Source organism: Triplophysa rosa, linkage group LG2, assembly GCF_024868665.1.
Source record: "Triplophysa rosa linkage group LG2, Trosa_1v2, whole genome shotgun sequence".
Lineage (NCBI taxonomy): Eukaryota > Metazoa > Chordata > Actinopteri > Cypriniformes > Nemacheilidae > Triplophysa > Triplophysa rosa.
Window position 1 is genome coordinate 10,126,597 of NC_079891.1, and position 27,252 is coordinate 10,153,848.

Here is a 27,252-nt window from a genome sequence, read left to right on the forward strand (position 1 = left end):
AATACGATGTTAACGATATCAGGGATTAGATTTTTTTCGTATAAATAAAGATTTTTTAATTTTTTTTAGCTCGCTGGGATCACCCGCGTAAAGTGCAAAATGTTTTTGTGACGGGGTGGGGGTTGGGTGCTGTGTGGTATAAATGGTGTAGATGCGCCATCTAGTGGCTGTGTATTGAAACAGAGAAATACATTCCTGTTTTAATTTTTTAACACTACACAAAAGTTTGAACAAAATACAATCAAGGGAACTTTTATAACGTAATGTTAAACAAATATCTTTAAGATTGAAATATATATGATAGATATGATAACCAGTTAATGTTTTTTCTTCTGAACTGTAACAAATTTACAGGTGGGGCATTTTCCATACTGTTAAAACAGTACCTTAGTCTTATCCTAAAGTAATATTGACAAACTAAATATATCATTTGAAAGCTTACAACCTACTGTTCCCACATTTGGTGACTAATTTTCAAAACAAATTACATAGGAACAGTATTATATTAATTACATTTTAATGAGCAAAAATTGTTTTAAATTTAAAGAAAAACTTGATCGATTCTCTATTTGTGATGCAGCGGCAACCTATAATTCGCACCCATGTTCTTTCCATGTTTCTTTTGTGTTATTTTATGTGGTCAAATCATATCAATTACAAATAAGTGCCCACAGTACTGTATAGGATGTCTGCTTTGTGAGTTAGATGACAATTTGCTCAAGTCTTTTATGGAATAAATTTAGTATAGTTAGTATATAGTATAATTACATATAATTGGCATACAGTATAACTATGGATTATCTACAAAGGAACATACAGTATATGTATGTCAGCATGTAATTAACGCAGTTGTAAGTGACTGGGAAAGTATAAAAACACACATTAAAAGTGCTTTTAAAGTGCTGGATTTTGATGTTCGAAAAGGTGTAAGAACCCTGAACAAACGAACAAACAAAATGTATGTGTATTTGAAAAGGATATATAAAGGCTACGTGATATATTGGACATGTGACTGGGCCTAACATTTTAAACCTCCACCTCTGTCACAGACCTTCATCCTCTGATGCAAATTAATTATCATTCATAGTGTAGTGTACTGAAAAGCATTAAACAAATGTTTCCAAAATTATGACCAATGTAGTAGTTTCCATTAATATGACTACATCAGCAACTGTTGCAAATAAAGCTGATACAACACAAAATCAGTTTTCAGAAAACCAAATAAAGGTAGATTTTTTTAAGGAACATACAGAGAATGAACAAAAAAGAGGTTTAATACTGCCTTAAAAATAAGGAATGTGTTCAAATACATATACACAACACAATTTTGGTAAAATACCATGGTAGAATGTTAAAATAAGTTACAAACATCTCAACAAATCTACACTTTATGTAACAAAGATAGCCATGATGAGTATATATTAGGGATGCACGATATTATCGGCCGATATTTGCTTATAAATTAAATATCGGCATCGGTCCGATATGAAAGATTACGCCGATATGCTTTGCAGATAAAAAAGACGTGTTGATTATGTGTAGGCGTTCTCACATGAGCGTGTACTCGCACAGACACCAGCTATCACCATAGCACATGAGTAACGTACTAAAGTTCATTTTCGTGTCTAATTGCATCTGAACTGTCACAAAAACTCACAAGGTTTTAGGTTAAGCCTGCGTTCTGACATATTTTGCTACCATTTTAAGAGCCCCACGTATTTTTGTTTCTCAACTTTTACATTTATTTAGTATTTTTGTTCAATGACTGGAATAAAAATCACATACTGTTTTTCATTTTGATATCCGAACACAGTTTTATGCTCACATAGTTTTATCACAGCTGTGTTGTTAGTTTGTCAGCTATAGGCTAATGCTATAGCCCAGTACTGTACTCCTGCCGTGTCCATCCATATTCGCAGTGAGCCATAATCAGTCAGCACAGAGTCTGCAGGTATTAATGAATGTATATTATGAGGACAAAAGCTCATTGTTTATGGCAGATTGCTGTGTTAAGGATTTCCGTGTCGCCCATCACTGTTCAAAGCTTCGAGGCAATTTTTGTTGCCTCGAAGCTTTGTTTAATCCATTTAACTACAGTACACATGGAGCACTGCGTTTCCCCATGGACCATTAATACTAACGCACAACCCGCTAAACTTGATGCATGTTACAGGGCTCTCAAGTCTCACTCATTCACCGTGAGACACACGCACTTTAGTTTGTTCACACGCTCACACGTATTTCTCATGCTGATAAATAAGTGATAGCTTATTGAAATGGTGAACTGCTATTTTACTTAGCTTTAGTCTATTTTGCGAGTGAAACTTGTTTTCCGGCTGCATTGAGTCATAAAACTAGATTCGGACTACTGGATGCCGAATCCTGTTATTTACACATGCCATCTGTCTGTTCTGCGTGTCTGAGTGAATGAACTGCACAGTTTAACGTGCTGCACGCTAGGGCTGAAACGATTCCTTGAGTTACTCGAGTTATTCGAATACAAAAAATCAGCTTCGTTTTAATCCATTTAACTACAGTACACACGGAGCACTGCGTTTCCCCATGGACCATTATTACTAACGCACAGACCGCAAAACTCAATTAATTTTACAGGGCTCTCAAGTCTCACTCATTCACCGTGAGACATGCGCATTTTAGTCTGTTCACACGCTCACACTTATTTCTCATGCTGATAAATAAGTGATAGCTTATTGAAATGGTGAACTGCTATTTTACTGTTTTAGTCTATTTTGCGAGTGAAACTTGTTTTCCGGCTGCATTGAGTCCATCAAACTAGATTCGTGGACTAGTGGATGCCAAATCATGTTATTTACACATGCCATCTGGCTGTTCTGCGTGTCTGAGTGAATGAACTGCACAGTTTAACATGCTACACGTTTGACTGCGTCTGCGCTTTATAAGGACATGAACTTTATCTCCAGATTTACTCTGAGAGTTTATTTCACCAACATTTTATTGTTTGAGTGAAGAAACAGACATACTAAAAAATAAGCGACTTCCGACAAGCTGCCAAAATAAAAGTCCGGTTAACTCGGTATTTTATGTGGACAAATATATTACTATTTAATAGTAAAGAAAAAAGAAACAAAAACTAATTTAGATAAACTAAATGCATCATGCATAGGGTTGGGAATCGTTTCAATTTTATCGATTCCAATTCTGATTCTGCTTATCGATTTCGATTCTTATCGATTCCCAGTTTCGATTCCACAGTTGAAGTAAAACATTTAGATATCAACCTGTATGGTCATTTAGCCTGCTTATTGACTTGTTTGCAAAATATATATATATATTTATGAGCACCGTTTTGTGTATATTTAAACATAGAAACACACCTTTTCTGATTTATTACAATTTGTATTATCATAGTTGAACTACATCATGGTTAAACTGCAGTTACTATAATGCAACTATGGTTAATTTGTGATTCCTGTGCTTTAATGCAAATTCTATAGCTAAACTATGCTTACTATAGTAAAAAATATCGATAATTTTCATAAGGGCTTTTATTGAGATATCAGCAGATCATGCAACGCATGTACTTTTCTGAAAATATGCACACAGGAATTGATAAGAGGAATTCAAATTTTAATCTCAAGTATCCGATTCCTATTCCTTTCGATTCCGAGCCGATTCCTAGCCTTTCAATTCTGATTCCAAATTGGAATTGATTTTCGATTCCCAACCCTAATCATGCATAAGCTGAAGTTAGTTGTTTACCTTTGAAATTATTCTTTCTATTTTTATTAATGTTTCTTATTTATACATTTGTATTATATTGCATTTTGAATGTAATATGGCAATGTTATGTATTGAATGGGTTAACTTTTCACAGATATTAATGTATGCAATTTCAGCAATAACATTTTTATTTTTTCTAAAAAGGAAACAAATTAGTTGTCATTTTAAGAGACATGTCTTATTTTCTCTTGTATATTTACTATTGCATTATATTTAGTATTTATTATCCGAATATCCGATTAATTGATGGAAAATCAGTAGAATACTCGATTACTAAAATAATCGATAGCTGCAGCCCTACTGCACGCATGATGCTCATGAATTTGTCTGCGTCTGCGCTTTATGAGGACATGAACACATGAACTTCATCTCCAGAGTTGCTCTGAGTTTATTTCACAAACATTTTATTGTTTGAGTGAAGAAACAGACATACTAAAAAATAAGCGTCTTCCAACAACCTGCCAAAATAAAAGTCCGGTTAACTCTGTATTTTATGTGGACAAATATATTACTATTTAATAGTAAAGAAAAAAGAAACAAAAACTAATTTAGATAAACTAAATGCATCATGCATAAGCTGAAGTTAGTTGTTTACCTTTGAAATTATTCTTTCTATTTTTATTAATGTTTCTTATTTATACATTTGTATTATGTTGCATTTTGAATGTAATATGGCAATGTTATGTATTAAATGGGTTAACTTTTCACAGATATTAATGTATGCAATTTCAGCAATAACATTTTTATTTTTTCTAAAAAGGAAACAAATTAATTGTTCATTTTAAGAGACATGTCTTATTTTCTCTTGTATATTTAGTATTGCATTATATTTAGTATTTATTATCCGAATATCCGATTAATTGATGGAAAATCAGTAGAATACTCGATTACTAAAATAATCGATAGCTGTAGCCCTACTGTATTGTTTTTAATCAGCATTTGTTTATTAATCTAATTTGAAATATGTTATCCATAATAGGTAGTATTATATTTAATATATATATTTTTTACCGTTATTATGTGAGGTAAAATAAGTTTAAATCAAGAATGTTGTGAAATTTTCAACATTTTGACGGTTCGACACAACTTTTTTCACGAATTTAAAGGCTGCTATTGGACTATTAAATGTAAACGTCATATTATGCGACTACGCATTACTTTACAGAGAGCTTACGAACAACTAGCTATGTTCTGCCTTAAGACCAAATGGTGCAACCGAATAACATACAGATTTAGTTACAAACTAGCTAGTAGTTACTAAGCCTCTAGTGTGGGCTTCACGTTCACGTTTAAGAAAGAACTTACAATTTTTTTTAAATTGCAGAATATGCAAAATTGTACAAAAAATGAAAAACTATCAGGAAACAAGGATATTCGATGACAATTATGTAAACAGTAAAGTACATAAAGTCAATGAAGGGATTAAACCCAATGACAGACATACATGTAAAGAGAAGAAATTACAATGTACTTTAAAAAGAAAATTACTTGAGGAAAGAACTTACGAATGGTTGGTGCACCCCTACCCTGATGACCAAATTTACGTTGTGGCGACCAGAAAAGTATAATTCCTGAGCTGCGTCTCAATTTGCTCACTCGTTCGCACATTCACTATTCTCTATATAGCGGGCCGGGTGCTACTAACTAGTCCACTATATGGGGAAGAAGTGAATGAAAATGAGTGAACGATTTAGGTCACTGCCGTAATATAACCTGCATCTGACAGTACTGTCGCGGACATTTGTCATAACGCTTATAACACCTGTGTGGCTTTATGGATTATTTTATAGACCGTATCGACTAAAAAGTGGCCCTGGACTTCTTCACCAGGAGCAGCCCACAACACCAGGCTGTCAACATAATACACCAGCTTATTGATGCACAAATCATTCTATAACACCACAATTTCGGAACAAATGTTTCTAAGGACCCTTTAAAGACACATTACAAAGCCAATAAAACAACAAACATTAAACAGTAAAGGCCAGTGTACAGTGTACATTCTACTGTATGAATACTGTGAAACTGAATTACAGCTTATTACTGTAACAATGACAAACAGTATTTTCCAGTAATTTTTTTATTTTAAGCAGAGATGCCAGCAGTATACTGTGATTCTATTAATACTTTGAAATTACTTATAGCCATATTCTGTTAAAAATATATGATGTTTTTCTTTAATTATTTCAATTTACAATACATATTAAAATATGGCGAGGTAAAAACAGTCCAATTTCAGTAATTTTGTCAACACCCTTTTTCAAAAAGGGAACCTCAAAATGGGTTAGAAAATAAAATCACAGTAAATGACTGCAGTAAAAACAAATGAAACAGAAATAAGCAAATAATGTGAACATTTATTTATAAGCAAGATCATTCATAAAAAGAGAATGAGCAATGTAAACATTTGTATGCGAGTAAGAAAATGTACAGAAAAGATTACAAACTCTGTTAAAGAAAATTGCATTGTAAAAGTTTAAATATCAGTAATGTTTAAGAACAAATTCTAGACTAAAATCAGCCTTAATAAACGCTGAATTGTGAGAATGAAATATGAATTACAATGAATCGGCAGGATTTTGTGTTTAATGCGTTTATACTGTAATCACTCACTTATAAACACTCTCAACTGCTATCCTACCAGAAAGTCCAGACACTCCTTACTGCAGTCCATTTCAAAGATTTCTCAAGGGATTTGAAATTTCTTAAGTGCCATGAACAAGTTTGTGTCAGGCGCTGATCACCACAGTCACCGGTCCAGTTTTAAAACACGCTCCTCGCTGCAGTCAGTTTCAAATATCTCTCTTCTCCTCTTAAAAAAGTTTTTTTCTGTTTTCTACATATATTCCAGTCATTACAATTTTCCACAAAAACACCCACCAAACAGAGCCAGGGCTCTAGACTGCGACCAAAATGCTCGCAAATGCGATCGATTTTTATAACATGCGAGGTAAAATGTCACAGGGTCGCATTGGTGCGAGTGCGTAAAATGAATTTTTGTCCCCCGCCAAAGATTTATTTGATCATTTAATGTAATTTATGAGTGGTGAATGACGCGCTTGTGATAATTGCAGGAAAGAGCGCTCTTGCACTCCCTCTGTCTCCAAACTAAAGTGTGTGTTTGACTTCATTCGGTGTTGCGCAGACCGAACGGCATAAAAGCACTAGAGCGCTCCATATGCTTTTAAAACTCTCTCATGGAACATTGATGTCAGAATCAATGTTTCACGTGGCACATTCAGAGAATATTTTTACCTGAATTACAGCTGGGTGTGAATGTGCTCAAAAACATGTTGCCAAGTGTTCCGCACATGCAGCTGACAAAGGAAAAATCCTATCCAATGAAGTGTTTTATGTTTTGCGATGTCCTAACAGCTGTGAAAAACAAACAGCGCGTCAATGTCCGCTAATGTCATTTTGTTGAAACAACTCATGTGTCAAACACTGAACTCACGAGACTCCATCAAATCAGTCACTCATACCTCATTTTTCTTAGATTGATTTAATTTATTTATTTATTACAGTTCATTTACTGTAAATGCTCACCATAGTTAAAATGTAGGCAAGTTTTGAAAATGTAGCAAAGATATCAAATTAAGTTCTGATAATCAGATTTATTATGATAGGCTATAGCCAGAAGATAAATATAAACAAATATGTATACAGTAGGAAGATAGACAACATGTATGACAATGAAGTCTGAATATATGCACAAACAATGAGAATACATGTAGGCCTATATGACTGGTGTTATAAACTGGTGTTCATGGGGTCTGTACTGTAGGTCTTCATCGCTCTTCACTCTGTATTAGATGCGCACTGTTACTGTGTTGCGACTCTGTCTTTAGGTTTGTTTATTCTTGCACTTGTCTTTGCACTGCGAGTCTCTAGTGACTCCACACGCGTCTCCCAAAACGGGAGGTAGCAGCGTATCACGTTAAAAGCGCTCACACGACGAGCATCATTGCGCAAGTTTCGCCTCGGCTCGCCTAAAGTTAAACTTTATTAAAACTATTAACAGCTTTACAAAGCAACCTGACTTCTGAAATATGTGAGAATGAGCTTTTTTCATATGCACGCGCAAATCCCTGCACCCCTGCACGAGCAATGCGGGTGAGAGAGAATGCGGATCACGAATTCTACAGACTGAAAAAAGGTCAAAAGAGTATTTTATTTGTTAATTTGTTATGGGTAGATTAATTCACATATTTTTTCTCATCATATCAGCCAACTTGCAGTGTGCCGACTTATTTACATTCCGTGGAATACTACACGGAATAGAAAAATCTCTTACGGTTGACATTTTATTCCGTCATACCGCCCAGCCCTACTCGCAAGTGTTAAACCGCAAATATGAAGCGGTCTATAGCCGACTATTTTAAAAGACAGAGTGACAAATTAACAGAACGATTCATCAACTGAGGTCATTATGCAAGGTCATTATGTTTGCTATAAAAAAGGTGCGACCAAATTGTAAGTTGGTGCGACCAACTGAGAAAGTGGGTCACACCAGTGCGACCAGTGGGGAAAATGAGTCTAGAGCCCTGAGAGCAGCCCGTCTTAGAAACAGTATGCCTTACATTGTTCAAATTATTATTTTGAATGAACTCTTATTTCACGAAATCAACCAAAACACTGAAATTAATTAATATGTTTATTTTTTTAATTAGAGGATGGGGCCAAGTGCGGTCGCACCCGTGTATAATGTCTAGTTTAAAAAAAATCTGTTCAGATTTTAAAAGTCTTGTAGTGTATTCCAGCCATTACAGCAGGGTATAAATAGGATGCGGGCCAGTTTTTTACCATATCATCATTTCTTCTGTTAATTTGTATTTCTATTATTTATTGCATTTTATTCCTTTTATACTGTTTTTGTTGCTGTTACTTCTAATATATTAAAACATACACACAAATATTGCATACAGTATTTGTGCCTTTTCATTATATTTAATTGAAAGGGGTATTGTCTTTTTAATTGTATTTTATATTCCTTAGTGCTTTAGTTTACCAAAAAATTTAATTGCTGATAATTTACTCACGCTCTGTCCCCCAGTAGCCTACTCCCAAGATGTGGGTGGCATTGTTTTTTAAATAAGATATTTATAATGATATTTGGCTGAATTAATGAAATTCAAATGAATAAAAGTTAAAAACGTTAATACATTAGTAATCCCTGCCCCTTGACGTTTAACTGACATCTTATAAAGCAAATCAATTGGTCTGTGCAAGAAACTGAATGCTATTATCGCATCTTCGGGTGAGTTCCAATTGCATTCATGTGCCCCACGCACTTAGAAGGGCAGATCCTTTGAAGTGCAAGTTCTGGAGGGAGATGAACAGCTGTTTTTCGTAAATATAACTAAATAATATATATAAATCATACATAAAGAATGCAGTAATAAAAACAACATAGTTTTTCCATTATCAGAGACTTCCTGCAGTTACTTTCAAGGGCACAAGACGCGTTTTGGAATGCAGTCTAGCGCGTGCGGAAACCGACTGCCTGTGGCTGTGGATTGCAGATTATAACGTTGTAAATAACATTAAGTTTCTTGGACAGACCGTTCAAATCACTTTATAAGATCTCAATCGTTATGAGCCACGGGAATTACTTTCGTATTGAATGTAGCAGTTTTTTGGAATTTCAAAGATGTAGCATTTCTTAAATCACACCATTTTTAATTTATCGTATGTTATGCTTATCAAGTGATGCTAATTTCATTTATTTTTTCATTCATTCTCAGACGCCTTCAGCTGTGAGTAAAGTCAAACAACTTTTACAGGATAAGCCAGAATATGTGAGACTTTTTTACATTCAGTTTACATTCAACTTTATATATATATTTGTATTCATATATTTTTTACTCTGTGCATTGTTTGTCAACATTACTTACTTTGTTTAAAACAGATGGGCCTCAAGGTCGGTGTTCGAACCAGAGGATGCAATGGCCTCACCTACACTCTTGACTACACCAAAGAGAAAGACAAATCAGATGAGGAGGTATTGCAAGATGGTGAGTAAATGAACTGATATTTTCAGTGTATAATTAACAATGTTTAATTACTAGACTAGGTAATCACTAGATTGCCATGTAAACATTCAATTTGTGTTTATATTGCTGCTTTTTTGTAGGTGTAAGAGTTTTTATTGAGAAGAAGGCACAGTTGACATTGCTGGGCACAGAGATGGACTTTGTTGAAACTAAACTTTCCAGCGAGTTTGTCTTCAACAATCCCAACATTAAAGGAACATGTGGTTGTGGTGAAAGCTTTAACATATGAACCTCTGCCCTGAAATAAGAGATCTACACTAGCAGAATAAGGATCTAATTTCAGAGATCCTGTGAATTTGTGGGTAAAGCACAGAGATTTAAAGAAAGTGGTTAATGTTTTGTGGAGCATTTTGGCATTACCTCCAGCTAAATCAGCATGGCTTAGATATTCTATATCTAAAACAATAAATATTCTCTGTGAATGTTTCTGAATAAAACCGAATTCTTAACTTACTCACTTTTGTGTCATTTCAAAACCTGTATGACTTTCTCTCCTCTTTTAAACACAAAAGAGGATATTTTGAGAAACGTCTCAGTGGCTAAGACCTACAGTGTCCATACAGGGAAAACAATGAAGGACAATATTGTTTGGTTACATTTTCGAAGTATCTTTAGTGTTCCACAGAAGAAAGGTCGTACAAGTTTGGAATGACATGAGGGTGAGTAAATGAAAAGAAACTGGGGTGGTCTGTCCCTTTAACAGTCAACATTTTAAGATGTTATTCACTAGAAGTGTCCCCTGAAATACAAATATTTTTTTCCAAATAAACTGGTATGTCATGTTTGCTTATGGCACATAGGAGTTGACATTCATATGTGGTAAACCAGATAATGAGGCTTTTCCTGGATGGCTGCTGAAAGTAGTATTATATGTGTGTCCGTATAACGCAAAGCTTCATTTGCGCACCTTTAATGAATTGTGAAACAGTGTTGTTTAGTAATAATCTAAGTAAAATGTAGATTAAAACGTAAGAAAGATTTAAATTTCCTATCAGATAGTAAGTTATAATCTGCTCTCTAACATGTAAGTTGATGTTGTGTTGTATGACTGTGTACATAATGCAAATCATTTTAACTCTTTTCTCTTAACAAACAAATAAACTTCAAGCATAAATGTCTAGAGTTCTTAATTAAAGGTCAATATCCATTCACTGTTAGCCCATTTATTTTTATTTTGTATTAGCAAAATGCAGAAAGCTGCCAACTAAAATCTTTATTCAGTATCAAAGGAACAATACTTGATCATTAAATACATTAAATGTTAATAGACTGAGAAAATATCTAACAATACAAATTGATCTTTTTGTATGGATCTATTTACCTATGGTAAACAGTACTATAAATTATAGATTAGAAATAACCGTGGACAGACGACATTCTGTGTAAACCAAACATTTAAAAAAAATATGAATATTGGTGTGAAGACTTATTTTTACTTGTTTTATGCCAGTGTACATTAGGTCCAGTAATAATAATCTTAAAGTTGTGTGGTCTATTGCACAAAGCAAGATGAACAAATTCAGAGTTGCGGAGTACATTTAGAGTAACCTATAGGTTAATTTGAGTTATTCTGTTTCATGAAAAAAAACAGACTAAAGTCCAAAGTCTAATTGAGGTAAAAAGCACCAAATTTGATTACTACCATTAGTTTCACTATGATTTCAATTTGACATGACATTACTCAGTCAATATTAAAGTAATCAAAGGTTATATTTTTGCAGAACGTTCTGCACATTATTTTGTATGGTTTTATGTTGAAAACAGTAAACCACGAAAAACTATAAGATGTATTTTAGATAAAGATAAAACCTAGTTTAAAAACAAAATGGCAAATGTGTCCATTTTTACACAGCATATTTACTCAAAGTCCCAACACATTTGGAAAGATATTTTACAAGGACAGTAAAATTAAAAAAGAATAAAAAGAAAAACTTCTTAGAAACTCCCAAAACAATTACAAATAGTCCTGGCTGCAGGTTTAAATATAATTTTGTATTAAGTAAAGTTGTGCTCAAAATGATTCACACCCTTGGTCAATATGACCAAAGAAGACTGTGAGAAGAAGAAAAAGATCTGCATTATTACGCTTTTTTTGTTTACAAAAAGCTATCCTTTTATTAGTGAATCTCAGGGGGATCTCAGCAGTGTATGTAATTTTACACATTTTAAATCCTTGTTACACCAAACCCACTTTAAGAGTTTGCTGCCAAAAAAACATTTTTTTACTTTCATCTGACCAAAGAACCCATCCTGTTTACAGTTCCAGTAGTGTCAGTTACTTTTCAAATGTTTTAGCCGCTTGTTAAGTTGCTTGTTTAAGCCGCTTGTTAAGTCGTGATGTAAGGAATACTGTTTCCGGGTCCCACCTCGCTATAGCATCTACTTCAAACTTAGGACGTTCCCATTCAGTCTGTCCACTCGGTACAACACATGACTATGGGATATTGCGCTCTTGCGCCATCTACTGAAGACACCTATATACACATGACACATGACGACGTGTGTGGGATTTCCTGCCCACAGCATATAAATACAGTCACATGTGTCATTCCCTTTGTTCTTCCGCTATTCACCGTGCTGCTAGGACACCGTTACGCAATTCTGTTTTCACGAGTGGTAGCACATGTGGTGTTTCCAGTTGAAACTATAATAAAATAAGTGTTTTTTTAGCTTCAGTTTAGCACTGCTACCAACAGCTAAGTAAACCTCTTTTGAGAAGAAAATGTCTAAAAAAGATCGCCCCTGCCCTATGGCATGTGGGTATTCACTATCAGAAAAGGATACTCATGAGCACTGCCCGGTGTGTCTGGGGATAATCCATGCGAGGCTTGCTGTCTCTAATCCCAGGGCATGTGCACATTGCCAGCGGCTCTGCCATTCCACGCTCGAGCAGCGTGTAGCATTCGTAGAGCGTGTGCTTAGCGGGGTAGCAGCGAGGCATGGTCCGCTTCTGTCCACGGAGACCAACCCAGAGGCAGCCTTGGCCGTCCTAGCAGAGGTCGCGGGGACCTGGGGTGATCATGCAGAGGAGGAAACGGGCATCCCTATAAATATTCCTGAGTTTGTCTATCAAGAGGATGACTGTCTCGTTAGATGCGGGCGAGGATTTCTACGATGACACGCTACAGGCGGGACAAATGCAGGATTCTCCTTCGGCCTCAGTAGAGACTGGTGGTGTTGAGACAGGGGAGGATTTCCAAGCTGTTCCAAGCGCGGTTTGAGGATTCCAAAAAGCAGGCGGAGTCCCTGAGAGGCTCGATGCCGCGGAGGTTTAACGCCCCGGGGCCGTCGACTACCAAAGCGGGCCTCAGGTCAGTCTACCGGCCGCCACTGGCCAAAAGACTGTCTCCAGTGGCAGCACCGAGACCCGATGCTTGGGGAATGCAGAGAATGCGTGCACAGCTCCGACAGCAGGCCGGTCCTGGAAGACGAATCCCGCCCCCAGCGAAAAGCGGAATCCCCGCTGCAGCAAGGAAGGGAAAGTCGTATCCCTGACCAGCAGCTGAGAGAGGAATATCGGTCTCGAGGCAGCCGTGTTCCTCTCTTGGCGCAGACAAGACCCCACAAAAGGAAGGTTTCAGTTTTGAGTTTACTTGTCAAAGACAAGAAAATAAAGTTTTGTGTTCAGCATACAATGCCTCATGTCTTGCTTTGTCAGCAGAATCAGAATATTTTAGAAATACTAACCCCGAAGTCGGGCCACGTGCCGACAGAGGTAAAAGGTGCATAGATGTCTCATACACAGCATCATGGGCAAGTGGATGCGGAGATTCCCTGAGTAATGACGGGGATCCTCGCTGTCTGCCTAGAACGATGGCGCGCATGCGCCCCAGCACCATGGGTGCTACGCTCGATCCAGTGGGGTTATCGACTACAGTTTCTTTCGCGCCTCCCCTGCTTCGGCGGTGTAATCACAAGATTAGTCCCAGAAAGATATTCGCCTGTGCTGAGAGGGGAAATCCGTGCTCTCCTCCAGAAGGAAGCAATTCAAGTGGTTCCGCGGGGGAACATGGAAGACGGGTTTTACAGCAGTTACTTCCTCCTTCCGAAAAAGAGCGGGGGTTTACGGCCTATCCTAGACCTGAAACATCTCAGACAAATCAAATTCAAGATGTTTACAGTACGGCATCTTCTGTGTTCCTTGCGTCCTCGAGACTGGTTAACATCAGTGGATCTAACCGATGCATACTTCCACATCTCAATTCACCCGGGGCACAGGAAGTGTCTGAGGTTCTCCTTCGAGGAGGCCACGTACGACTTTCAGGTCCTACTGTTCTGGCTGTCCCTAGAACCACGCATTTTTACGAAATGCATGGAGGCAGCACTGGCACCGTTGCGGCGCCAGAGCATGAGAGTGTTCGCCTATTTGGACGACCTGCTCCTGGCCTCAGACAACAGAGAGCAAGCAGTGTTACAGACACAAGCACTTGTTTCCCATTTGCGGGCTCTGGGGTTTCTAATAAATCTCGAAAAGAGCTCCCTGGTCCCAAAGCAGCAGATAATATATCTCGGTTTGGAGATAGATTCCGTACAGAGCACAGCTATGCTGTCAGTACGAAGGGTCAAGGTTTTTCGCAGCTGCCTGGCTCAGTTTCAGCTGGGCAAACAGGTCCGTTTTCATTTAATATTTAGACTGCTGGGGCTCATGGCCTCAATGATAGTGGCAGTCCAATTGGGTCTCCTCTTTATGCGTGCCTTCCAGAGATGGGTACTGAGCACGAGATTAAACTCGGCACAGCATCTGCACAGACAGGTGACGATCACGCCTTCCCGTGTTCAGACTCTGGTTCCCTGGGGAAACCCAGTTTTGTTATCGGAGGGAGTTCCTCTGGGCAGGATGATGTCACGTATTGTGGTGTCGACGGATGCTTCGCTACATGGATGGGGAGCTTTGTGCCAGCAGAGCTCCGTAAAAGGGGAATGGTCAGCAGCGCTAAGACAGGGTCACATAAATTTTCTGGAGCTGCAGGCTGTTCGTCTGGCGCTGAAACACTTTGCCTGGCGTCTGCGGGACAAACATGTGTTAGTCAGGATGGACAAACATGACAGTGGTGTCATATATAAACAGACAAAGGGGGACTCACTCTCTTCCCCTGTTGCAGATGGCACGAAAGCTCCTGTTTTGGAGCATCGAACATGTTGCGTCGCTCAGAGTGGTTTACGTCCCAGGTCAGGGAGTGGCGCTTACATCCGCGAGTGGTGGCGCAGATCTGGGATCGGTTCGGCAAAGCCGAGGTGGATCTCTTTGTGTCCGCGGAGAACACACACTGTCCACTGTTTTTCTCGATCACAGACAGGAGTGCACCGCTGGGGGTGGACACGCTGTCGCATGTATGGCCCATACCCTGTTATACGCATTCCCGCCGGTGGACATGATACAACCTACTCTAGACCGAGGACGTCAGGAGGGTCTGTCACTAATTCTAGTGGCACCTCGTTGGCCGGCACTGACATGGTTCATGGGCGTCATGGAGTTGTTGTCAGAGGCACCGTGGCGTCTTCCCCACTCCTACAACCTACTATCACAAGCAGGGGGGAAGATTCTGCATCCTCGTCCGGAGCTTTGGTCTCTGTGGGCTTACCCACTGAAAGGGAGAACCTGATGGCAGCGGGGTTCCCTACCAATGTGGTGGAAACGATTCAGAGTGCTAGAGCGCCATCGACAATTAGAATCAGAATCAGAAAGAGCTTTATTGCCAAGTATGTTTGCACATACAAGGAATTTGTTTTCGTGACAGGAGCACCCAGAACACAGAAACAGCAACAACAGTACACAGAGACCATAACACAATAGAATACAGTACACAATGATTTAAATAAGGGCCTATGGGTATAAAAAATTTAAGAAATACAATAAACATAAGATAAAGATATAGAGAGTTTAAAGCTATGTATGTATGTAAATATGTACAAGTAAAAAATAAGAATAGACTATTGTAGTACAAGGTGTGTGCTATATACAGCAGAATGAATGAAATATAATTTACAGAGAAAGTTGTATAAAAATAGATAGTGTATTATCTGGAGGATATAATTAATATTGCACTTAATTATTATTGCACAGAGTTATTAATTGCACGTTGTGTAAATACATTTTACTGTTCAAGAGGTATATGGCCTGAGGGAAGAAGCTGTTTTTGTGTCTGGTTGTTTTGGTGCTCAGTGCTCTGTAGCGCCGACCAGACGGCAGCATTGTGAAGAGATGATGGCTTGGATGTGATAGGTTCAGGGTGTTTTTCTGAGCCCTTTTCCTCACTCTGGATGTATACAGTTCTTGGAGGGTGGGCAGGGGAGCACCAATGATCTTCTCAGCAGTCCGAACCTTCCTCTGTAGTCTTCTGATGTCTGATTTTGTGGCTGAGCCAAACCAGACAGTGATGGATGTGCAGAGTACAGACTCTATGACAGCTGAGTAAAACTGTTTTAATAGAGTTTGTGGTAGGTTGAACTTCTTCAGCTGATGTAAGAAGTACAACCTTTGCTGGGCTTTCTTTAGCAATGGAGCCAATGTGATTGTCCCACTTCAGGTTCTGAGAGATGGTGGTGCCCAGGAACCTGAATGACTCCACTGCTGCCACAGTGCTGTTCATGATGGTGAGAGGGGGGAGTGCAGGGGGGTTTCTCCTGAAGTCCACAATCGTCTCCACTGTTTTAAGTGGGGACAAGGGGACTTTATGCGCTGAAATGGCGCATGTTTGAAAATTGGTGTGGGCAAAGAGCGTTATCACCGCATCAGTGCCCGATTGCGGGGGTTTTGACATTCCTGCAGGAATTATTGGAACAGGGTCGCTCCCATTCCACTTTAAAAGTTTATTTGGCAGCAGTCTCGGCCTGTCATGAGGGCATAAATGTGCTACCCTGAGCGCACACCCACTCGCTGTTCAGTTCCTGAAGGGGGCACGGCGTCTGAGGCCCGTTGTAAAACCTGGTCTCAGTTCTGCAGGCTATGTGTGGGACCCCCTTTTGAACCCTTGGATTCTTTAGATCTAAGAATGTTGTCGTATAAAACGGCACTGCTGCTGGCGCTGGCATCGACGAAGCGCGTGGGCGATCTGCACGCACTGTCAGTGCATCCCTCATGTATGCAGTTTGCTCTGGATGGGTTGAAGGTGGCGCTGCGCCCAAACACAGCGTATACACCTAAAGTCTTGTCGGGGACATATAACACACTCCCCTTTGAGCTGCCCGCCCTGTCAACTGTTTCTGCGGACTCCGGGGAGGACGAGAAACTACGTGCTTTGTGTCCGGTTCGGGCTCTGCGTAGGTATGTGGAGCAGACACAAGCCACGCGTTCCTCAGATCAGCTGTTTGTATGTTTTGCCAATCCAGTTCGGGGGAAGCCGCTGTCCAAACAGCGCCTTGCACAATGGATCGTGGCGGCGATATCTCTTGCATACAAGAGCAGGGGTTTGGACCTGCCTATGGGGGTGCGTGCACACTCAACAAGGGGCATGGCAACATCATGGGCACTGTTTAGAGGAGTCCCTGTAGAGGACATTTGCGCGGCAGCTAGTTGGGTGTCACTGCACACGTTTGTTCGGTTTTACCGACTAGATGTCACAGCGATGACAGTGGCTAGGTCCGTGCTCACCACAGGATTTTCAGGCCAGGGGCCGTCACTTCCGTGAGATGCATGGGTAAAGTGACAGTGCTGGTACCTTACGTTTAGTTCGGCGACTTGGCGGGCGTGAATACAAAGCCCATAGTCATGTGTTGTACTGAGTGGACCGACTGAATGGGAACGTTGAGTTATGCATATAACTACTGTTCCCAGAAGGAGGGAAACGAGGTACAACACATCTTGGCCCTGCACAGTCAAAAAACTAATAAGGTACGTAACACAAAGGGATCACCAAACAGATGACCTGGCTTTCCTCTGCATATTATTTTAAACAACATCAGTTTTATTGGATATAAATCCATTGGATATTATAGTCCACAATTGTGAGTGTATGTTTCACAATTCTAAGAAAAGAAGTCAGAATTGTGAGTTATAAACTCACAATTGTGAGGAAAAAGTCAGAAATGTGAGACAAAAAGTCGCAATTACCTAAATATCACTTAAACAAGAAATTCACAAACAACTACCACAAAACATGAAAACAGCCATTGATCATTCAGGTAAGGACAGACAGACACTCTAGATTAAAGGGTATGTATGTACATTTTTTAATGAGTCAGTTTGTCTTGTGGAGTACAGTATATGTAAACTTCTATTGTGTTAAATAGCTTTTTCAGGACGGTACTAAATAAAATTAACATGAAATTTCTGTGAAACCAGATCACTTTTATTTGGTTAAAATTATTCAAATTTTGCATATTCGGCAAGGGGTATGAAATTTATGAGCATAACTGTAGTTTAAGATGCTTTTGAAGATTGTCAGAGTCAGATAATCACAGATTGCTATTTACATTAATTGCCTGTTACAGTTGATATTAATGTGTAAATAAAAAAGTTATATTAAAATTCAAAGTAATCACTTTGGTAATCTAAAATACTCTTTCGATGTAACTGTAATTTCATTACCACCCATTTAAAAGTAACTGTTATTAAATAGGAACGTATTTAAAATAAATAAAACATTACATGTATTTCGTTACTCCCCCAAATTTATTTAAAGTAAGGTTTAAATGCCCCAACTATGATTTTTTTATTATTGTAAGTGTAGAAACCATGTTTTTGGCAGATTTGTATGGCTATAGTTCTACTAAATATACCTCTGGTTACTGTAGAAACACCAATTGTTAATTTGTGGTTACAATGGCTTGACTATGATAGTAAATACTATAGCATAAGCTATTTAGCAGAGCTAGTCAAACACTAGTAAAACACAATATCTTATAGATGTATATTTTTGCAATAATATCTTATGCTTTTGAGGATGTTTGTATTTTTGTTTACATTTTTTACACAGTTCCCTGTTCATTCATGTTGATGTACAATAGTAACAAACAACAGACAAATCAGAATTGGGAAAATTGTTGATTGCATTTTGTTACGAATTCTGTCTATGGACTTCCATCCTCTCACCACCAGAGGTCACCACTTGTATTTATGCATTACACGAACGTCATGCTATACCCTGGACTGCATCTCCCACAAGCCTCACAGCTGCAACCCATTACACTGGCTGAGTCCGAAATCGCATACTCAATGGGTAGGCACTCAATTTCAGGAGGTACGTACTCAACGGGGCTAAATGGGTACGTACTGTTTTCCGTAAATGGGTGTAGTTTGGCCCTGTCCCAAATGGAGCACTCCGGTCTTGTCCACTGAGTCCACACTTTGTGTGTGTGACGTATAGGGCACTAGGCCACCCGAGCATTATGCAATAGATACTTATGTTTGTAATGCATTCGTCATGACGTCATGAGTATATATTTATTTATTTGTATACACTATTCTTCTGTATACACTTCTTAATATGCATATATGTTGTTATTTAATATTTCTCTATAGTAAAGAAGCTGTGTTGTTTAGCTTAACAGAGCCCAGAGACAACTAGATATAGATCTACAACAAAACATGGCTTATTACCTAAGTAAGAAAAAGCACAGCATTTAAAGTTTTTATTCTTGAATAGCTGGCATAATAGAAAATAAATAAGCAATAATATGAATAAGTAACTAATTAATAAATTAATTTTGAATTTTATCAAAACATACATTTAAAAATGTATCCGTCATGTTTACGTATATGTCTGACATCCACCACACTCCTCCCATCCGTTCTGTGATTGGGCGTTCGCAAGGATTCCTGGGTAGGGGACTTCAGTGGAGTCTGCATCAATGCGGGCTTCGCCGAAGACCTCATCGAGGGCACAAAGGAGGCGCTCGCGAGCAGACTTCTGAGCGCTAAATAGACAAATGAGTCACTCTTCGGACTCGTAGACTTGGCGAGAACGCGCAATTTAAGTCCACGAGACCGCAAGTGCGCCATTTGGGACAGGGCCTATGTATGCGATCAGCCGTTGTCCTCCATATTGATGATCTTCTTGGGAGCAAATTACAAGTTGTGGTGCATATCCGCCACCTACTGTACTGGAGTGTACATGGGCCAGAGATTAACCATGCGACGTAATAACAAGCGCAACAATTTAAGTTATGAGAGACAGGTGCATTAACATCAGTAATGCTAACTGTACCTTCCTTAGTTTTCCCAGCATTTGCAACATGTTTGTAATGCCTTCACAAAGGGGTCGGGCAGCTGCTCGATGATCTCGCCTTAGGAGAGCACTGCTGATTTTATTGTCAAGGAATATAGTATCATTGCTTATAAATTAAATGTACCCTAGAAATGCATTGCTAGCCCACACCTACACTTGTGCACAATATTATTGATAAGTGCTGACCAATACTTATTAATTTTTTTCCTGAAAATGATATTTACATTTAGTCATTTATCAGACGCTTTTCAGAATCAGAAGAGCTTTATTGCCAAGTGTGCTTGCACACACAAGGAATTTTCTTTGGTGTTGGAAGCTTCTAGTACAGACATTCAACACAATGACAATACAATATAATACGATTTACAGTCTAATAGATTCTAAATTGTGCATATATAAAATAAAGACTATTTTACAGAAAATGGGGGATAATAACATATAAGAGACATTGTACAGGGTAGTATATAGTAGAATATACATATTAACAGATTGTATGTACACTTGTGCAAATGGATAATTTAGTAAGTAGAGGTAGTGTTATATACATGTATACATAAAATATAATAATAGATAGATATAGTAAGGTAAGTAAGTATAATAAGGCACTATACTGCACACTATAGGAGTAGTGGAAGTGGAATATTGCTCTTAAGGAGCAGTTATCTGTTTAGGAGGGAGATTGCCTGGGGGAAGAAGCTGCTTCTGTGTCTGGAAGTCCTGGTGTTTGGTGCTCTGAAGCGCCGGCCAGAGGGCAGCAGATCAAAAAGTTTGTGTGCTGGGTGTGTGGAGTCAATGATGATTTTTCTTGCCCTGTTTTTCACTCTGGAATCGTACAGGTCCTGAAGTGTGGGCAGAGGAGCACCAATAATTTTCTCAGCACTACGAACTGTCCGTTGTAGTCTTCGTAGGTCTGATTTGGTGGCCGAGCCATACCAAACAGTAATTGAAGTGCACAGAACAGATTCGATGACCACTGAGTAGAACTGGGTCAGTAGCTCCTGTGGTAGGTTGAACTTCCTCAATTGACGGAGGAAGTATAACCTCTGCTGGGCCTTCTTTACAATGGAGTCTATGTGGGACTCCCACTTCAGGTCCTGAGAGATGGTGGAGCCCAGGAACCTGAATGACTCCACAGTATCCACAGTGCTGTCCAGGATGGTGAGGGGAGGAAGTGATGGAGGGTTCCTTCTGAAATCCACTATCATCTCCACTGTCTTTAGCAGATACTTTTATCCAAAGCGACTTACAGATGAGAGAAACAATGGAAGCAATTGGAACGACATAAGGACAACACAAAGCACAAGTGCAATCAAAAACTGGTCTCATATAGCCTACTGAGCTAAGTTTTTTATTATTATTACAATACATCCACAAAGAGAAAACGGGTTTGGTTTGCAACCTTTTGACGTCAGGTATTTTGACGCAAAACAATATCCCAGCTAACAAAATTGTGTTCCCAGAACGTTTTCCAAACGTTCTGTTTTGGTTGTGGGAACGTTATTTAAAATGTTGCAAAAACGTAAAAAAGTCCAGTTTGCTTAACGTTGCTGGAACGTTCTTTTATGGTTATCATAATGTTTCTATAACGTTCTTGCAACCAAAAATGTACTGATTGGAACAAAAAATAGTTTAGATTAGGTTATTAAAATGTTATTTTAAGATGAGCAGTGCTGCAACCTTCTCTTTCAACATCATGTTTATTAACATCATTCCAGGAACAAAGAAGTATACAACAGTTACATGTGCAATCAACAGGTATTTTAATTATAAAAGCTTTTTAAAAACTCATTAACATTAATGAGTTTTAAAACGCATTAATTTTTCAAAAATCTTCTTTTATTATGTTATCATGTATTTGTGTTAGTTAGCTGTACTTTTTTAGTTATCATAGCTTAAATCAAAACAAACCAGCTGCACTTTGATTTCTATTAATTGGAATGCTCAATAATAAAACATGATTTTTGAAAAAAAAATTAAAACGTAGTTATCTCATTTTGGAACCAAACTCTTCATTTAGATTTATGACAATGAATTATAACTTGACCACCAAAACGTAACAAACTTTCATATGAACATTTAATCAGTGAGAAATCTTATCTGAATGTGTGTTTGTGTGTGTGTGGGGGTGCGTAAAAACTAGAGCTGTGGTCCATGGCCTTTCTCTTCATGCTCCATCTGTAAAGTAAATAGATAGATTGTAAATAGATGTTACTAACTTATTTAACACAGGTAAGAAAGTCATAGCATGTGCTTCTAGGTAAGGATGCTAACGTTGGCCCATTAACTGACTGTGAGATGCAGTGAGTTCTTTCCACATTTTTAACATCCATGAAAATAAGTATTTTCTATCACTTTGTTTATCACTTTTGAAATGACCTCTACACTAAATAATCAGCAGGTCAACATCTGTCAGGCCTCTTGATCTCTTCATCTGGGTTTCACAGAAAAAAAGACCAGCAATAACAACCATAGAATTTAAACCCATTACAAATTCATGCAGTCACAAGACTATTCACATAACTGTAACTACGCAACAGAACAAAAATCTATTGTGTGTAGTGTGTACAGATTGGAACCAAACTGAACTAATAGCTGTTGTTGATGACACCGCCGTACCGACATGGAACAATAATGTAGGGCTACAACTACTTTTCTTTGAGGGCCAGATTCCAAAAGTATAAATAGGATGCGGGCCAGTTTTTTACCATATCCTCATTTCTTCTGTTATTTTGTTTTTCTGTTATTTATTGCGTATTGTTCCTTTTATACTGTTTTTGTTGCTGGCACTTATAGGCCATGATTAAAACATGCACGAAAATGAATTAAAATGAATGAATTAAAGTTAAATCAATAAAAGTAAAAACGCAAATACATTCAGAATCAGAATCAGAATCAGAATCAGAATCAGAAGAGCTTTATTGCCAAGTGTGCTTGCACACACAAGGAATTTTCTTTGGTGTTGGAAGCTTCTAGTACAGACATTCAACACAATGACAATACAATATAATACGATTTACAGTCTAAAAGATTCTAAATTGTGCATATATAAAATAAAGACTATTTTACAGAAAATGGGGGATAATAACATATAAGAGACATTGTACAGGGTAGTATATAGTAGAATAAACATATTAACAGATTGTATGTACACTTGTGCAAATGGATAATTTAGTAAGTAGAGGTAGTGTTATATACATGTATACATAAGATGTAGATATAATAAGGCACTATAGTGCACACTATAGGAGTAGTGGAAGTGGAATATTGCTCTTAAGGAGCAGTTATCTGTTTAGGAGGGAGATTGCCTGGGGGAAGAAGCTGCTTCTGTGTCTGGAAGTCCTGGTGTTTGGTGCTCTAAAGCGCCGGCCAGAGGGCAGCAGATCAAAGAGTTTGTGTGCTGGGTGTGTGGAGTCAATGATGATTTTTCTTGCCCTGTTTTTCACTCTGGAATCGTACAGGTCCTGAAGTGTGGGCAGAGGAGCACCAATAATTTTCTCAGCACTACGAACTGTCCGTTGCAGTCTTCGTAGGTCTGATTTGGTGGCCGAGCCATACCAAACAGTAATTGAAGTGCACAGAACAGATTCGATGACCACTGAGTAGAACTGGGTCAGTAGCTCCTGTGGTAGGTTGAACTTCCTCAATTGACGGAGGAAGTATAACCTATGCTGGGTCTTCTTTACTATGTCTATGTGGGACTCCCACTTCAGGTCCTGAGAGATGGTGGAGCCCAGGAACCTGAATGACTCCACAGTATCCACAGTGCTGTCCAGGATGGCGAGGGGAGGAAGTGATGGAGGGTTCCTTCTGAAATGCACTATCATCTCCATTGTCTTGAATGCATTCAGCTCTAGGTTGTTTTGACTACACCAGGCAGCCAGCTGAACAACCTCCTTTCTGTAAGCAGATTCATCACCGTCTTGAATAAGGCCAATGACTGTGGTGTCATCTGCAAACTTCAGGAGTTTGACAGAAGGGTCTGTAGAGGTGCATTCGTTTGTGTAGAGTGAAAATAGCAGTGGAGAAAGAACACATCCTTGAGGAGCTCCGGTGCTGATGGTACATGTGCTGGATTTAAATTTTCCCAACCTCACTAGCTGCTGCCTGTTCGACAGGAAGTTAATAATCCACTGTCAGGTAGAGGTTGGCACAGAGAGCTGGGTAAGCTTGGGCAGGAGGAGGTCTGGGATTTTGGTGTTGAAGGCCGAGCTGAAGTCTACAAACAGGATCCTGACGTAAGTCCCTGGTCTGTCTAGGTGTTGTAGGATGTAGTGCAGTCCCATGTTTACTGCATCGTCCACAGACCTGTTTGCTCGGTAAGCAAACTGGAGGGGATCAAGAAGTGGTCTGTATATTGATATATTGTATTAAATAGGCTACTAAATGTAATTGTATTGCCATATGCCATCTATGCATTAATACAGACTTCAAAAATATGAATGCATACGTTTTCAGTGAAGCAATGACATAATGCATGAAGTAATGTAATATGTTTTATTTACAGAAAACTATAGAATAAACATGATAAATAATACGTAAATTTGATGTAAGAAAAAAAAATGTAATAATGATTAATACATATACAAGTTAACATCACATAAATCAAAGCTTTATTTCAATTTATTGTTGTAACAAATGATCTTGTATCTACAGGCGTTGAACCCCACATCCTATCTTCGCTGCCTTCAATGTCCCACAATTTTATGCGTTTGCTCGTGCAGGGAATGTGATTGGTCGAGCATGGCTGAGTTAAAAAAAATGAAATGGCTACCAAAAAAGAGCACAGTTTTTGTGTAAACAAAGTTATATTGTCTCTTTTTACAACTTTGGATTGCATTTCTAGCAAGAAATTAGTATTGTAGTTTTAACACATTCGATTAGTTATCGCAAATGCACGCTCTGTTTATATTTCAAACAGAATTCTGTTACGCTGCCTCTGAAGCTGTCCGAATGTGTTTCTCGGAGCTGCCTTCATGCCCAAACGCTGCCCCCAAAGTCATTGCCTCATGAGGCAGCGAGGCAACAAGACAGCTGCCTAAGCTTATGGACGCAGCCCTCATTGTTTATGGCATCATTACGGAGCCAGAACCCTAGTTAAGTCTAGTCTCAGTCTTAGTTTGCCGTTCGCCTGGACTTTTGCCCGTGTTGGATTTAACTACCGTGACAGAAGACTCAGCCACACAAGAATCCAGCGGCTTTTCTGGACAACACTGGCCAGGTATGGATTTACATTTAGTCATTTAGCAGACTCTTTTATCCAAAGCGACTTACAGAGAGTTCAGGGAGTAATAAGCGATATGTCATACAGGAGCAATAATACAATAGGTGCTAATACAAAGTTACTAGTTTCAGCAAAAGCTAGACCAATACTTGTTGAGAGAGAGAGGGTTAGTGTTTTTTTTTCTTATTTGTCTGTCAAGTATTCACAGAAGAGATGGGTTTTAAGTAGTTTTTTGAATGTTGTGTTGACCGGACTGAGTTAGGAAGAATGTTCCACCAGGAAGGAGTTGTGAAGGAGAATGAGCGGGAAAGCGATTTACTGCCCTTATGAGAAGGCAACACAGTTACAAGACGCTGCTGGTTTGCCGAACGCAGGGTTCTTGATGGGGTGTAGAGTAGCAGGGTATGAAAGTATGCCAGTGCAGATCCAGTGATAGTCCTGTAGGCAAGCATCAGTGACTTGAATCTGATACGGGCTTCAACCGGTAGCCAGTGGAGAGAGATGAAGAGGGGTGTCACATGAGCCCTTTCGGGCTGTTGGAAGACGAGGCGTGCTGAAAACTTTTTTGAAGTCAAAAAGTCTTCTCCAGTCTTCAGCTATATTAGTGCACTACGATGTCAAGAAACCACTCATTATGGCTTGATGCTTCCCCATTTCTCTGTTTTTTCACTCTGTTACTGTAATGTTTTCTGTTATTTTCACTCTGTTATTTTAATGTTACTGTCTTGAATATCCATGTGCTTGTTTCTCCAACCTACAGTATTTCTCAAAGCTCGTGTGCAGCTCTACAAATCTCTCCGCAGCGGTGCTTTTTTGGTCCAAAATCTATTTGTCCGTTTATGTCAGACGTTTTACGTTCTGATCAATTCATTACAATGGAAGGAAGAGGCGTCACGCTGTCCATCTTTTATACAGTCTATGTTAAATACAAATCATAGTGACATAGACAAGGAAGAGGGCATTTCAACATACAAGAGGTAGATAAATTATGCCTTTAAAACTGCAGACACATTCTTAAAAACGTTCACAAAAAAATACTGTAATGCACTCTAGTGCTTCTATATTAGTCTATAGTAACTTATATAGTGATAGTAAGCAGTAGTAGGCTGTATTATGGAAATTATATTTTTTCATGTTTATTTCAGTATTTGGTTGTATTAAATATTGTGAACTGACAAACTGTGGTAAATACTACAATATCATTTACTATGGTAATGTTCAAAAACACTATAATATCTAATAATTTTACTACAATTTACTTTAGCAAATGCTTAGCATACATATTTTGGGACAAAATACATGTCTGCAGTTGTATCTGATGTCCACAAGAGGTCCTCAAACTCCACAGAACAAAGTCTATGAATGGAATCGAAGGTTGTTGATGCCAGTTTTATTATCATTTAGCTAATTTATAATTGAATAATAATATTATATCTGCCAAAATGTATTAATGTTAATGTTTCATTATGATCATTTAATTCTTATGTTATGTATTGTACTGTTATTTAACCCACAAATGAAATGGTTGGTGTCAAGAACTGTTAGGGAATAAATCCATTATTAATCAAACAAAGGCAACTTTTACAGGCAGAAGGGCAGGCATGTGTCAATAACCAAGCAAACCCTGTTGAAAAAACAGCATATGCCGGTTAGGTTTTGAAGCATGGTAGCTGGTCCTAAGCTGGTCATGTGCTGGTTTAGGACCAGTTTAAAGCACATGACTATCTTAAACCAGCACAAACCAGCTACCAGCCTACCATACTTCAAAATTTACCTAACCAGCATATGCTGTTTTTTCAACAGGGATCGGGGTTGTGGGGAAAGAGAATTGTTGGCAGTCAGGTAGACTGTAACGTAGATTTTGCTTTTTAAGGTGTGTAGTAATGAAAGAGAAAACAATTTGGGCTATATGTATTTCTTAGTAAGTCCACTGTTCAAGAATAAAAACTTTTAATGGATTGCATTTTCTTACTTATGGTAATAAGCATCTCATGTTTTGTAGTAGATTTATATTTAGCCTAGTTGTCTCTGGCCTCTGTAAAGCTGAACA

The 27,252-nt window shown here is 38.5% G+C and overlaps 1 protein-coding gene across 2 annotated transcripts in view; it reads left to right on the top strand.

Annotated features, from left to right (window-relative positions):
* Positions 1-11,205, top strand: part of isca1 (iron-sulfur cluster assembly 1) — a 27,143-nt gene extending 15,938 nt beyond the window's left edge. Inside the window, exons 2-4 of one of the 2 annotated variants that reach the window (XM_057358893.1) lie at positions 9,507-9,560; positions 9,671-9,776; positions 9,896-11,201. In XM_057358893.1, coding sequence (XP_057214876.1) covers positions 9,507-9,560; positions 9,671-9,776; positions 9,896-10,044 — 309 coding nt within the window. In that variant the 3' untranslated portion in view covers positions 10,045-11,201. Of the gene's footprint in view, positions 1-9,506; positions 9,561-9,670; positions 9,777-9,895 lie in introns of both variants that reach the window. The other variant, XM_057358901.1, reaches the window with a different exon arrangement.
* Positions 11,206-27,252: the final 16,047 nt, after the last annotated feature.